General features: G+C 45.3%; 6 protein-coding genes across 6 annotated transcripts; 3 read left to right on the forward strand and 3 right to left on the reverse strand.

Annotated features, from left to right (window-relative positions):
- Nucleotides 1-1,034: 1,034 nt before the first annotated feature.
- On the forward strand, nt 1,035-2,690 carry N7483_001121 (putative MFS transporter; the record flags this gene model as incomplete). The annotated part of the gene is made up of 3 exons (XM_057084559.1): nt 1,035-1,228; nt 1,293-1,555; nt 1,612-2,690. 3 exons carry the CDS (start codon nt 1,035-1,037, stop codon nt 2,688-2,690), a joined length of 1,536 nt encoding a protein of 511 aa, XP_056950708.1.
- Nucleotides 2,691-3,143: 453 nt separating this feature from the next.
- Nucleotides 3,144-3,631, forward strand: N7483_001122 (uncharacterized protein; the record flags this gene model as incomplete). The annotated part of the gene is made up of 4 exons (XM_057084560.1): nt 3,144-3,280; nt 3,337-3,405; nt 3,464-3,529; nt 3,592-3,631. 4 exons carry the CDS (start codon nt 3,144-3,146, stop codon nt 3,629-3,631), a joined length of 312 nt encoding a protein of 103 aa, XP_056950709.1.
- A 178-nt stretch (nt 3,632-3,809) lies between these two features.
- Nucleotides 3,810-5,427, reverse strand: N7483_001123 (uncharacterized protein; the record flags this gene model as incomplete). Its single annotated transcript, XM_057084561.1, has 4 exons — nt 3,810-3,972; nt 4,038-4,313; nt 4,380-4,524; nt 4,548-5,427. 4 exons carry the CDS (start codon nt 5,425-5,427, stop codon nt 3,810-3,812), a joined length of 1,464 nt encoding a protein of 487 aa, XP_056950710.1.
- Nucleotides 5,428-6,497: 1,070 nt separating this feature from the next.
- Nucleotides 6,498-7,109, forward strand: N7483_001124 (GrpB family protein; the record flags this gene model as incomplete). The annotated part of the gene is made up of 1 exon (XM_057084562.1): nt 6,498-7,109. The coding sequence occupies one exon, from the start codon at nt 6,498-6,500 to the stop codon at nt 7,107-7,109; it is 612 nt and encodes a 203-aa protein (XP_056950711.1).
- Nucleotides 7,110-7,390: 281 nt separating this feature from the next.
- On the reverse strand, nt 7,391-8,317 carry N7483_001125 (uncharacterized protein; the record flags this gene model as incomplete). Its single annotated transcript, XM_057084563.1, has 1 exon — nt 7,391-8,317. The coding sequence occupies one exon, from the start codon at nt 8,315-8,317 to the stop codon at nt 7,391-7,393; it is 927 nt and encodes a 308-aa protein (XP_056950712.1).
- A 1,910-nt stretch (nt 8,318-10,227) lies between these two features.
- N7483_001126 (uncharacterized protein) lies at nt 10,228-10,686 on the reverse strand (the record flags this gene model as incomplete). Its single annotated transcript, XM_057084564.1, has 1 exon — nt 10,228-10,686. The coding sequence occupies one exon, from the start codon at nt 10,684-10,686 to the stop codon at nt 10,228-10,230; it is 459 nt and encodes a 152-aa protein (XP_056950713.1).
- Between the last annotated feature and the right edge of the window lie 1,974 nt (nt 10,687-12,660).

Genomic DNA, 12,660 nt, shown 5'->3' on the forward strand with positions numbered 1-12,660 from the left:
ACCACTGCAACCCAAGTAGGAAAAGAGGTCTATAACATACTAATATACTGTAATTCCAAATGATGTCAGCCATTATTTCAGACATAAGGAATTATTGAATAAGATGAAAAGGAAGAACAGTTTGAACAACTTGAACAACTTGAAAGCGGAGAAACTGCGAGGCTATTATTTTTACCATGATAAGAGTACTATGGTAGTAGCGCGTGGCGTATAGCACTGTGGCAACTTAAACCTCGGTAAAATATAAAAATAAAGCTGGGCAAACCCCCAATCTTGAACATAAGCGCCACTGAAAATAGTGGTATCGGGAAATGCTTTCCCTTTGGTTATAGTCTCCAAGATCAGCGGAGCAACAAGCTACACAGAGAAGATAATACACGGAACAAAGTCAAAAGACTAATCTGAAACTCAAAGAATTCCACAAAAGATACCCATGATCTCACCATCTGGTCCAAAGCACGCGGATTTGGTCCGAGAAATACAAGTTGAACTCTTGAGTCTGGAGGTCCAAGGCCTAGCACGGTCCATCTGGGGAACCGTGTACACGAAGCTTTACACCATAAGAGGCTTGGCGTGGTTGAAACCCGGATTTGAGTGGCTTTGAATCGTGGGGTAACTCACCTCCATGGTCCTTTTGGGCCTATCATTCTCGTCATATGCATCTCACACCACCTTGGCACTTCGTGTATCTCTTGTCTTTCTCCGCAATCCGCACTTTTTATACCCCGTTAGGAGTGGAGGTGGCTAGTCCCCCCCCCCCCCCATGTTTTTCCCCAGACTCACATAATACGTCTGGGGTTACTTGAGATCGTCGGAGATACAAGAATCCGGAGGCTGTCTTATTGGACTGCGTAAAGATGAGCAAAGGCACCCCTGGAAAACTTCCGAGTCAAGCTGTCTTCTCTGTCTGAGATTCCCCTCTTTAGAATGGAGAATATAAAGCGACCACCCCGCACAGCTGACCTCCAGCAGTTTTTTTACTATCATCTCTGAATTTTACCCGATATCATCGAAGCCAGTGCTATTATTTCAAAATGGCCAGCAAGGAGCTTGGTCTCCCCGACCCTGATGTGGTCCAGGAGAAGGGCGAGGTATCCCATGAAGAAGCAGTATACAGAGCTTCACTTTCGGAAGAGGAGAAGATCGTCGAGCGCCAACTGCTTCGTCGCATCGATTCTTTGATTATGCCCCTGGTGGTATTGGTTTATCTTTTGAATTATATCGATCGGTGAGATTTCGGCGCGCGGGCCCTATGCTAGTTGATAATTGCTAATGCGGGAACCCTCGGATAGTAATAATTACGCTGCCGCTAAGCTTCAAGGTCTTACCGAAGAGCTTCATTTGACTGATACACAATACCAAACCTGCTTGTCAATCCTTTTCGTCGCCTATATTCTGATGCAAATCCCGAGTAACTTACTTCTCAATTATATGGGTCGGCCTTCGATTTATTTGGGGTTCTTCACTACAGCATGGGGTCTTGTATCCGCCTTGACAAGCCAAGTCAGTGGTTACGGAGGCATGGCTGCGTGTCGCTTTATTCTAGGACTGGTTGGTAAGTACGAAATGAAATCCTCCCTATAAATTCCATATTTACTGATTATCTTCCAGAGGCTCCTTTCTTTGCTGGTGTGCTCTTTTATCTCTCCAAGTGGTACACAAAGAAAGAACTCGCATTCCGAATGAGTCTCTTCTACTCCGGATCCCTGATTAGCGGTGCTTTCGGAAACCTCATCGCCGCTGGAATTCTTAGCGGCTTGAAGGGAAAACGCGGATTATCCGCATGGCAATGGCTATATATCATTGAGGGATCAATTACGATGCTCGTGGGAATCGTGATCTGCTTCCTTCTTCCCGATTTTCCGGAAACATGGAAACTACTATCTCCAGAAATGCGCCGTGTCGCTGAGCGACGTCTTGCAGTGGAAGCCGCCGAAGCCGACGTGGATGAGGAGGGTGGCATGAGTCAGATCAAAGGATTCAAGCTGGCAATGACAGATATCAAGACCTACGTACTTGCTCTTGGCTATATGTGTATCACTGGAGCTGCTGGATTCCAAAACTTCTTCCCAACACTCGCTGAGACCCTCGGTTATAACAACACAATTTCGCTGCTACTCGTAGCACCTCCATATGTCTTCATGGTCTTCTACAGTCTCGCACATTCATGGCTCTCGGACAGGTTTGAGAAGCGATTCTGGTTCTTCGTTTACCCGATCCCTATCACAATCGTGGGCTTTGTGGTATTCATGACAGTGGGCGAATTTGGTCCACGATACTTCTCGATGTTCTTAATGATCTTCGTTTTCGCCCAGAATGGCTCGCTTTATTCCTGGATTGCGAATGCCATTCCACGTCCCCCAGCCAAGCGTGCAGCAGCCTATGCTTTTATCAACGCGCTGGGTAACTCGGCCAGTATCTGGACACCATATACCTACCTTGCAAATGAGAAGCCATATTACAGAACTGCGCTGTCGGTATGTGTCGGTCTTCAAGTGCTCGGCGGGCTTTGCGGAATGTTCATGTATTTCAATCTTCGCATGCTCAACAAGCGACAAGAGCGATTGGAGAATGAGGACTACCAGCTGAGCGAGAAAGAACTTCGCCGACTGCAAGTGACTGCAGATCTTGAAGACATTGATATTGCTGCTGCGCGGCAATTGCAGAAGGGGTTCCGATACACGCTGTAGTGAGATGATAGATGATGGTACTCTTTTCTCTTTTCTTTAATTCAATGAAGCGATTTGATACCAGTTGTGAGCCCACAACTGCTAAAACCAATCTTGAGATCAACAGTAGATCTTTAATCCAGGAATGAGCCAAAGTCCCAGTGTAGGTCGTACGAGTGGTGCCAATTCCTGCCCCACTAGAATCCACTCGAATGCGGAGTAATTCTTGACAGAAACGGCTCTCACGGAGATCACCTGGGCCCCAGCTACTTTTAAAACTTCCATCCACCCAACAGATCAAAAGCTTTTCTTTTACTCTTAACTTTCAGAAGACTCTTTGTTCTACCTACCAGGTAACCTGATCAGAAATAACCAAATCAAGTGTCTTCGTGTCTCATTCCAGAGTGATCGACATACCGTCCCTTTCTCTCCACTTCCTCTGTTCCACTGTCGCTCCACTCGACTCTATCAGACATGATGCAGTCTGCACTTTATCGTCCGGTTCTTTCGCTAGCTCGTAACCCCGCAATCACTCGATCCTTCTCGGCAGCACCATCAATCCTGGGAGCTGGAGATACTGGTTCTCCCAAACCACGGGGCTTTTTGGCGGAGTAAGTGACCAAGGGAGTCGGTGACGTCACTACCAAGGTAATTCTGACTTGAACAGAAATGATGCATTTGTTCGTCGAGAGGCTGCAAGTGAGGCCATGTACGTTCGGGAACATGAGAGAGAAAAGTATGTGGTCAACTTATGAAATTTTTTTTATTTCGCAACTTTGTTAACCCAGGTGCAGGCTTGAGTTGCTTCGAAAGAAGCTGAAGGAGCAAAAGAAGCATACGGATGAGTTGGACAAATATCTGTACGTGTTTCTCCTAGGAATTGGTCTATCTGCGGGATTGAGAATATGCTAACAGTTTTTAGTGAGGAACTGCTTGCAGATCAAGGTGGTGAGAAGAACTAGGTTTTGTACCTATGGTCCTACTACGACTGAGAAAATTGATCGAGGATATGAGTGCCTCTCCGTAGCAATTACACATATGCAATCTTTTATTATCGACCCTTTCACTGCTTTTATATCCTAGGCTTGTTTCAATGGCATAAATTATGCTTTCGCTAGCTTCAGCAAAATCAGCCTCTGCTTAGATTTTTGCTTGCCATCTCCACCGGTAGCTAAGACAGGCCCACCGAGCCATCACGAACATTCCCAGTGCAACTATGAGCACGCTACCCAGATACGCGACCATTGCTCTTGATCCAACTGCCTGCAGCATCTCACCACCGATTGGGATACAAATGAGGGTACTGGGTGTATAGACTGTCAGTTAACTGATTACAACAACCAGGATTAGAAGATAGGAACCACTTACGCAATGCTCACAATGGAGTAACAAGCGCCAAATCTTCCCCCAACCTCGCTCGCTTTGGATATCTGTCCAATACACGCGGGCGCCAGACTTAGGAATGACCCCGACGCTAGTCCGAAGACTATGCTGAACATGTATAAACCAACTAAAGTGCCACCGAAGGGTAGCCAGATCACGAATACAGCGAGAGCTCCGAGCGTGATGAGTGCTGCTTGTGTGTTGATCCGACCATATTTATCGGCGACCCTACCAGCAATGAGCCGGCCTACCGTTGAGAAGCTAAAAGATTGTGAGTTAGTTTTAACAAATAACCACAGCGAGTCCCAAGAAAAGGGATATTCATACACGTTAAGTACAGCCAGCAGGATCACACTGGTAGAAGTGCTGAATCCCTGCATCACGACATAGGTCGGATAAAGACCAATGCCAGCGAAGACCTCCAATTCCAAGCCTGCAATGCCAGTTAGCTCCCAATTGCACAGACTGGATCCTGGAGAATCGGTTGCCACTTACTGAAAGTCCCTAGAGTCAACCAAGTAAACCGCGCATCCTTAAACGCCCGCAAATTGATAGTCGACTTGCTTCTCCCCTTCGGCAGACGAGATCTCACCAACAAAATCCCAAATCCACACAGAATACCCACAATCAGCGCCAACAATCGAATCGACCATTTATATCCAATACTAGTAAATGCCGACCGAAGCATCAACGGAAAAGCCACACCACCAAGCCCAGCTCCAGCCATCGCAGTACCCATCGCCATGCCAACTTTCTGATTAAACCAATGTGGCACAGCAGCCAAAGCAACAGTACTCAACAGCGCAGCGCCTGTACCCGTAACGACACCCATGGTTAACAGAAAATGCCAATACAATCGACACTCTGCTAGGATCAAGAGTCCAGCAACATAACAGATTGTACCTGCGATAAGAATGCCCGTCGGTCCGTACCTATCGAACATTGAACCAACCTGCGCACTTAATCCTAGACCAAAGAAAAGGAATAGACCAGGGATCCAACCCACGACACTGGTGGAGTAATTCGATAATTGGTGCGTGACGAAATAACTTTGGAGAACACCGGTTGAGTTCATTAATCCGTAAGTACTCATGAGCAGAAAGAATGACCCTGCGATAACACTCCAAGAGCGGAGTCCTCCATCTGGGAATTGGTCATCTGGAACTGGCTCAAGGATATGAGTTGTTACTGAGGATTGTTGTGCTGGTGGTTCAATTATCGTGAATGCTGATTGTGGGGCTTCATCGTCATGTACACTCGGGTACCTAGGGTCATCATGTCTGCTACTTGATGCCGAGGGTTCCTCGAGACCTCTTTCTCTTGAGAATAATGGTTTATCGGTGACTGTGATACCAGATTTGAGCTGTGTAGCCATCTTTATCTGGGCGGAGTGGTTATAGTGGGAAGAGAATGGTGCAGGGTTGGAAGGGCGCAAATTGACATTTATCAATCATCGGGTGCCGTTCCCGATTTCGGTGATTGAACGCGACATGCATTGCTTCAACAGAGAAGATTGGTGGTTTCGGGATTCTAGCCGGGGAAAATTGGGTCTGAAGTGTCGGGGTCACAATCGGGGAAGGCTTTGTGGGTCTGGAATCTGGATGGCCCATCTTGTGTGATAACACTGCCCAGGTGATAAGTGTAGTTTATCCTATCGCTGGAGAATCCGATCTTCGTTCTAGCTTATCAAATTCTGCATAGTCGATTCTCATAATATTCTCGAATCTTGGATGGATGGCTTTAGTCATGAAGTTCAGATGAATCGCCTGTAAATGCTAATTACATGCGCAGATCACCAATCTATGAAGTTTACAGAAAAATTCAGCCGATAAGCTACTACATAGTAGTAAGAGCTCAGATATATTAGATAGCACTTGAGTATTACTAGTAATGCAAGTTGATCCTGAATCCCTGATCATGCCAGTGATTCTCATTCATCAATGTCTACTATAGACCTCTTTTTCTACTTGGGTCACAGTGGTTTTATTCACCGCCGGACGCCTGTCTTGATACCCGACTCGGAGGAGAGACTACAGCTTGATTCCCTAGGGCTACCAATTGCCTATATCCAACCTTGGAACAATATACATAACAGTTAACCTTCCCTTCCAGATACCCCTCCAGCTAACCCTGTAGGTACTCGGTCACCTGTAGATGCTCTGACTCGGACGGAGCCATGTACTTAAGTATGTGAACACACCTGGCCAAGCACTTGAGTCCTGAGGACATATCTTTCCCGATTACAAATGCTCGCTGCTACTATGTACACTGGCAGTGCTGCGCGCGGCGTGAGTACTTGTGTACTAGTACCTATGTGGGGGCCGTAAATTCATTCGAGTCTTACCTCTTTGGGTCCCCGCCTATTCAAGTCACGGTTTAACCTCTCTTCAACTTGAACTTCACCCAGAACTGATCTTTGAGATCAAACACCCTGATATTCCTAAAATGCCTATTCCAGTTGAACAGATCCTCGCACCATATGAATACAAACCCGAGCTCGTGGAGCGCATAGCCTCACGGACAGTCAAACCCCCTATCACCATAACCAAACCCAATCCAGAATGGCCACAACGATTCGAAGAAGTCAAAACGCGAATTGAAAAAGCCCTTGGGTCCTTCATTGCGGTGATCACTCATACCGGCTCAACCAGTGTTCCCGGTCTACCCGCAAAAGACATTATTGACATCGATTTGACTCTGAAAGATGCCACGGATGAAGTATCATATGTGAAGCCACTGGAAGAGGCAGGGTTCAAGTTTCTCTTACGCGAGCCCCGATGGCATGAGCACCGGTTCTTTGTTGAGGATTGGCCTAACGCCTACCATGTTAATCTCCATGTGTGGGGCCCTGACTCACCTGAGGCTGCTCGTCACCTTATCTTTCGTGACTGGTTACTTAAATCGCCGGCGGACCGGGATCTTTATGCAAAGGTGAAATATGAAGCGGCGGAACAGACTTCGGATGAGGAATCAGTTATGGATTATACTCTTAGGAAGGATAAGGTGATTCAGGAGATTTTAGGAAGAGCATTTCGTGATTTGGGCTATATCGAATGAATTGGAGATACTCAACACTGAAGTTATGAGTCGACAAAGGACATATTAAAATTTTTCATTCTGAAGACGCAAAAGATGACCTAGCTAAGAACATTGAATGCACTTGATCTGAACTTCAACTATTTCAATCTCATTCAATAAATTGCACCTTCAACAATTCAAAAAAGAAACCATCATAACGCGAAAGGACTGCTTGAAATATCAATCAATGGGTTGAACCTTCGAAAATTACAAAAGAAAAATGCAATAACTCAGAAACACTAGAAACACTGTTTGTAATATCAATCAAGAATAATAGGATCCGAGGAATCATCACCACCGGTCATCACAACTGGAATGCGATTTAAAGCAATCTGAATAGAGTCATCGTTCTCAGTCTTGATCTTGACAGATTCTTCCAAGGCTTTTGGCTCTGGGGACTTCTTCGGAGGAGTCTTCTCTTCAATGGTCTTTGGAGTATCGTCCTGAGCACCGACTTGAGAATTTTCCTGAATATTTTCCTGCAGATCAGCTTGGAAATCACCCTTGGTATTATCCTGGACATCCCCGGGGACATCAAGTACCACAATGGCATCACCCTGAAGGTCAACTAGGACAAGATCAGCCTGGTTCTCCTGAGTGACTCCCTGAGCATCATTCTGTGCATCTTTGGGAGTATTTGCCGGGGCATTGTCTGTCTTGGTGTTAGTCTGAGCCACTCCTTGAGGATCCTTTTGCATGTCCTCTGGGGCATCAACGATGATGGTATCTGGCTGATTAATTGCCTGAACAGCTACTTGAGGCTCATTTTGAGCCTCAGCTGGAGCATCAAGCTCAATAACATCATTCGAGACATCACTCAGTTCACTGTCAGTTTCTTCTTCATCAGAGCTTTCAGCATCGTTTTCTTCCTTTTTCTCAGTCAAGTCCACATCTTCATCATCATCTCGGCAGTTGTTGCAGCGTACTTTTTCCACGCCGTGGCGATCGATAAAGTTGCGTCTGTTCTCTTCATGTTCACCGAAGATACAGTATTTCTGTTCATACTCGAGGCAATAAACGCAGATACCTTCGTAGATCAGTTTGGTACTGCGAGGGATACCACAGTGAAGACAGAAATAGTATGAGAGCAAAGAAGATCCTGGGACAGAGACTGGTGAGCCAATGTATTCGGGAGTTCCCTCATAGCCACTTGAGAAGTTTGCCGGGAAATAGTTCCATGGTGGCATTGGCATGGGCTGCATTGTTATGGGTTGGGGAAAGGGCATATAATGAGCCATTGGCATCTGCTGCTGGAAGGACATTGAATACTGGAAAGGCATTGGTCTTGGCATCTGGCGTGCCTGAGGAATGGAAGCCGGGGTCGGAGTAGGAACAGGAGCAGGAGTAGATTGCATGATGGGAGCTGGCGCTGGAGCAGGTCTTGGGATGGGTCTTGGGATGGGTCTTGGGATGGGTCTTGGGATGGGTCTTGGGGTGGGTCTCGCGTTAGATCCAGATGGCCGGCTTGGACCTGCCAGGAGTTCCCGAGCCCTTCTGCGCTCTTCCTCAAGCTGCTTCTCTCTTCTTTTCCTTTTGTACTCTCGGTCATTCTATCTCTAAGTTAGCCTGAGTTCTGTGCTTATCAAACCAAAGAAAAAGGATATTGGATCAAATACATCTCTGTGAATCTTTCGGCAACGACTGCACATCTTGCACAATTGAAGTCCGTTTAGTGAGATGAATTCCGTGATACCAAAGTTGTCCTTGCACTTGATGCAGGTTCGAATGTTAAGACCTTCTGCGGACGCTTGCTCCCAAGCATTCATGTTGAATATCTGGAAGATGGTGATCTCGAAAGAAGCCGGACAATAGGATATGGAGATACGAGGAAAGGTTTGAAAAGCACCTTTTGAGGCTGCGCTGGAGGAAAATGAAGGTCGAATGTGGGAGATGGAAGAAAATTGATAGAGGATTGACCTCAGGAGGAAGAAAAGATGTTGAGTACCAACCGATTTTCGGTTTGGTATAGGGTTGACCTGTGGTTGTAACTCAGCTTGTTGATCAGGATGAAGCAAAGAAAAGAAAAAGAAAAGAAAAGAAAAGTACTAAGGAAAACAAAAGATTAAGGGAAAAAAACAAGTCAAGTCTTCACGCGTCAGTGAGATCAAGAGGTGTATGTAGCTGGCTTGGGGTAGGAAATTGACTTCAAAGGGTGGAAGTGTGTTGGAAAGGAAAAGAGATGGAAAATAAAGGAAAAGAAGATAGAAAAGGAAGGGAAAATCGCTTGTAAGGTTTTGCGCAGAACGACGAATTTTGGGAGACTTACAACGGGACTGTCGTTCTGTTGATATGGTCAGGTTAGAAAGATGGAAATGAGAAGAGATGGAGAACATGGAAAGAAGGGGGAAGAAATAGACAAGAATGAGAAAATTGCTTGTAATGTTTCAAGCAAAATGACGATGGTTAGGCGACTTATCACAAAACTATCGTTGTGTCGATATAGTCAAGCCAGAGAGATAAGAAAAGAAAAGAAAAGTACCTACAGAGGAGTGTTGAAATAGGCTGCTTGAGTTTCCAAGCAGAGTGTTGATATGGTCAAGTTGGAGAGATAGAAAGGGAAAAGAGCACCTATAGAGCAGTGTTAAAATATAGGCTGGTTAATGTCTGTTGGGTGTAGTGTTAACCTCAGGCCTTCAAGTTGGAACTGCCACAGTGAGTAGGTTGATCAGGAGGAAAGTAAAAATATCAAGGGGACTAAAACTTCCAAGGTTAGAAGAGTCAGAAGTCAAACAGTCGAAAGAGCAGGAGGAAAACAATATGATCATAAACTTAGACGAAGGTATACACTAAGAATAGATATACAACAAGGAGGATTAAAGCAACGTGGGTAGATATGCTAAGCCTGTAGCTTATTCGTTGAATCTTGTTCTGTTCAGCTGTTTATAATGACAATTCGTCTTCCAACTCCAATCATTCCTAATACGCCAGTATTCAATATCTTCATTATTCGTTAAGAATCATCGACTTTTGATATAACCTGACCATAAGTAATTAGCAGGGGCTATACTAGTAAACTGCTACATATATGGTGACATTGAAGTGCTTACATAGTCTCACTTATCTTTGACTTGTTCCTCACTTATCCCTCATTTGCTCCTCACATATCTTTTATTTGTTGAAAGCAAATATACCGAGCTAGCTCACCTCTTCTGCTTGCTGTCTCCAGTTCGGAGACAGCAATTTGAAGTGATTTGAGGTCTAACTCGTCGTCGTCGTCGATCAAGGGTTCATCTGCGCCCGGGAGCAAAGGCATAAGCGGTATATCCATTGCACTTTGTAGTGTGTCGAGGCGATGGAGAAGGTCTTGTTGTGCAAGTCGCTGCATAGACGTACATGCGAGTACATGTCTGATATCAGGCTCGCCCGCCCGCGCCTGCTTCTGTATCTTTTGTAGGGAGAGTTCACACAGCCGGTAGGCAAGTTGGTCGGAATCAGTAGATGGATTGTGTGTAGCAAAGGCTGGGTGAGGAGGTGTAGCATTAACAACACGGAGTTGTTTTCGGCCCCGATTCAAACTTGGCGAGAAGTTGCGAGTGATAACTCTGCTGGCCTGCATTTTGAGAGTCGTGTATATACTTGTTTATGGTGGTGATGAGGATTTCCACAAGGTTGTTTCTTAAGAAAGTAGTCAGAGTCAGTTGAAATGGATATTATAGACAGGGAAAGCTTGATATAATCGACTCATGGTGAGCTCATGAGCAACCTAAGAGGGTCATACCACATTTCCCATCAGTAAAGAGTTGGACTGTTTTCACCCATATGTCGCCACTGCATCATGCCACTGCCGAATCACCAACCACAATAGCCTATCAAAATGCGGAATTTCTCATGATTTGTCGATCCTCGTGATTGATTGCTTCCATGAACAATCAAAGATCAGCGATTGCCAAATATAACAACTTGATAGGATCCCTGGCCAGGCCTTTTGCGATCATGGCAATGATTTCGGCATATACCATCAATCTTCACGGATCTAAGTCTGTGTAGGCTTCAGAGCCCCGGAGATCACGGATAAATAATGTATCGGGGAGCCAATATTCGAAATGATCATCTTATCTTGCCAATCACTTTGTTCCCCCGGTCGGCCCATGGAATGATCTCCTTTTACCCCGCCCATACATCCCGGTCTGAAAGCGAATCATAACAAACATTTGAACTCCAATCAAAAGGAATGTGAAAATTGAATACTTGACTCTGTATCTGGAGCTGAATTTTGCTAGATTTTGGAAATGATTCGAAATCTTGACTGGAGGTTCTCGGACTCGGAATCGGAGCGGGTTCAGACTGGCAGATTCACCAGTTGACCAGAAACTTGTACCAGCGCAGAACATTGAAAAGGGTACAAGGATGAGATGGATCCCTTTCAAGGTCAGTATAAATATTAAACATCCAAATTTCAAGTTTTCTTGCCTAGGTGCCTAGGAAAGGGAAATTCGAAGCTCTCAAGGTCGATATCCAACATTCAAATGCAAGGTTCGAACTTGAACTTGAAGGTTCAAAATGTTGAATCTGCCAGAAGTTCAATGTGTGCAGACTAATTTAGGGAAGTATATATGAATGGGATCTCCGGATTTCAATGATGTTTCTAGTAGTACATACTAGTACGTACATAGTCCTGGAGATACTAGTAGTCTTCAACTTGAACTTGAAGTTTGGAGTAAAAGCCCGGAGATCATTGATTCAATTACTACATACTACTGGTAGTACTACCTAGGCAGTTGCCTATATCCAACTAATATCCATGCACATGTGGTGTATACCTAGATATGTAGCAGCTACCTAGCCTCAGGCTTCCTTCCCCTTCAGTTAACCCCGTAGGTAACTGTCAACGGTACCTAGGTGCTTGGGGGAAGAGAAAGAAGGTTCCGTGGACGGTGATATCTACAAGGGACGGGGCCTATGGTCCCATGTCTAACAGTAACCCCGTAGGTAACCCCATAGGTACTTACATATGTACAACATTTGAAAGAAGTGTAGGTCTTCCGAGTCAGTCACCTGTAGTTGCTACTGACTGAGTCCTGTACTTAAGTATGTGAGCATCCGAATCCCTGTCTGAGCGGATTTGAACGCACCTCAACTTGAAGTGCTAGCCAAGCACTTGAGTGCTGAGACATACGGTCACATATGAACCTTTCCCAATTTCGCTGTTACAGCGCCACCAGTTGACGCTTCGTGTGGCGTGAGAACTTGTAGTACTAGTACTCACTCCTAGCCGACCGCGACATTCGTGGATATTGCATTCAAGTTGAAGTACCAGTAGTACTAGGAGTAGTACGGAAAGCTGGCTGTTTCAAGCTAGAGTATGACAGGACTTGACATCTGGAAGAACACGACTCGGGATCTGTGACGTCTGCCCAGATAAAGAGGATTGGATTTAACTTTCAGGGTCCAACGCCCCTAAACTGGAAAGGGATACAGACTCGGAATTCAAGTTCAAGTTCAAGTTGAGGCTTTATAATGTTTGATCTTTCAAGATTATTCCGAGTCAATACATGATTCAAGGCGAGTCTCCATTGAATTACGCACACTG

The sequence above is a fragment of the Penicillium malachiteum genome (assembly GCF_028827825.1).
Source record: "Penicillium malachiteum strain IBT 17515 chromosome Unknown utg000001l:1.0-8184562.0:1.0-8186909.0, whole genome shotgun sequence".
Lineage (NCBI taxonomy): Eukaryota > Fungi > Ascomycota > Eurotiomycetes > Eurotiales > Aspergillaceae > Penicillium > Penicillium malachiteum.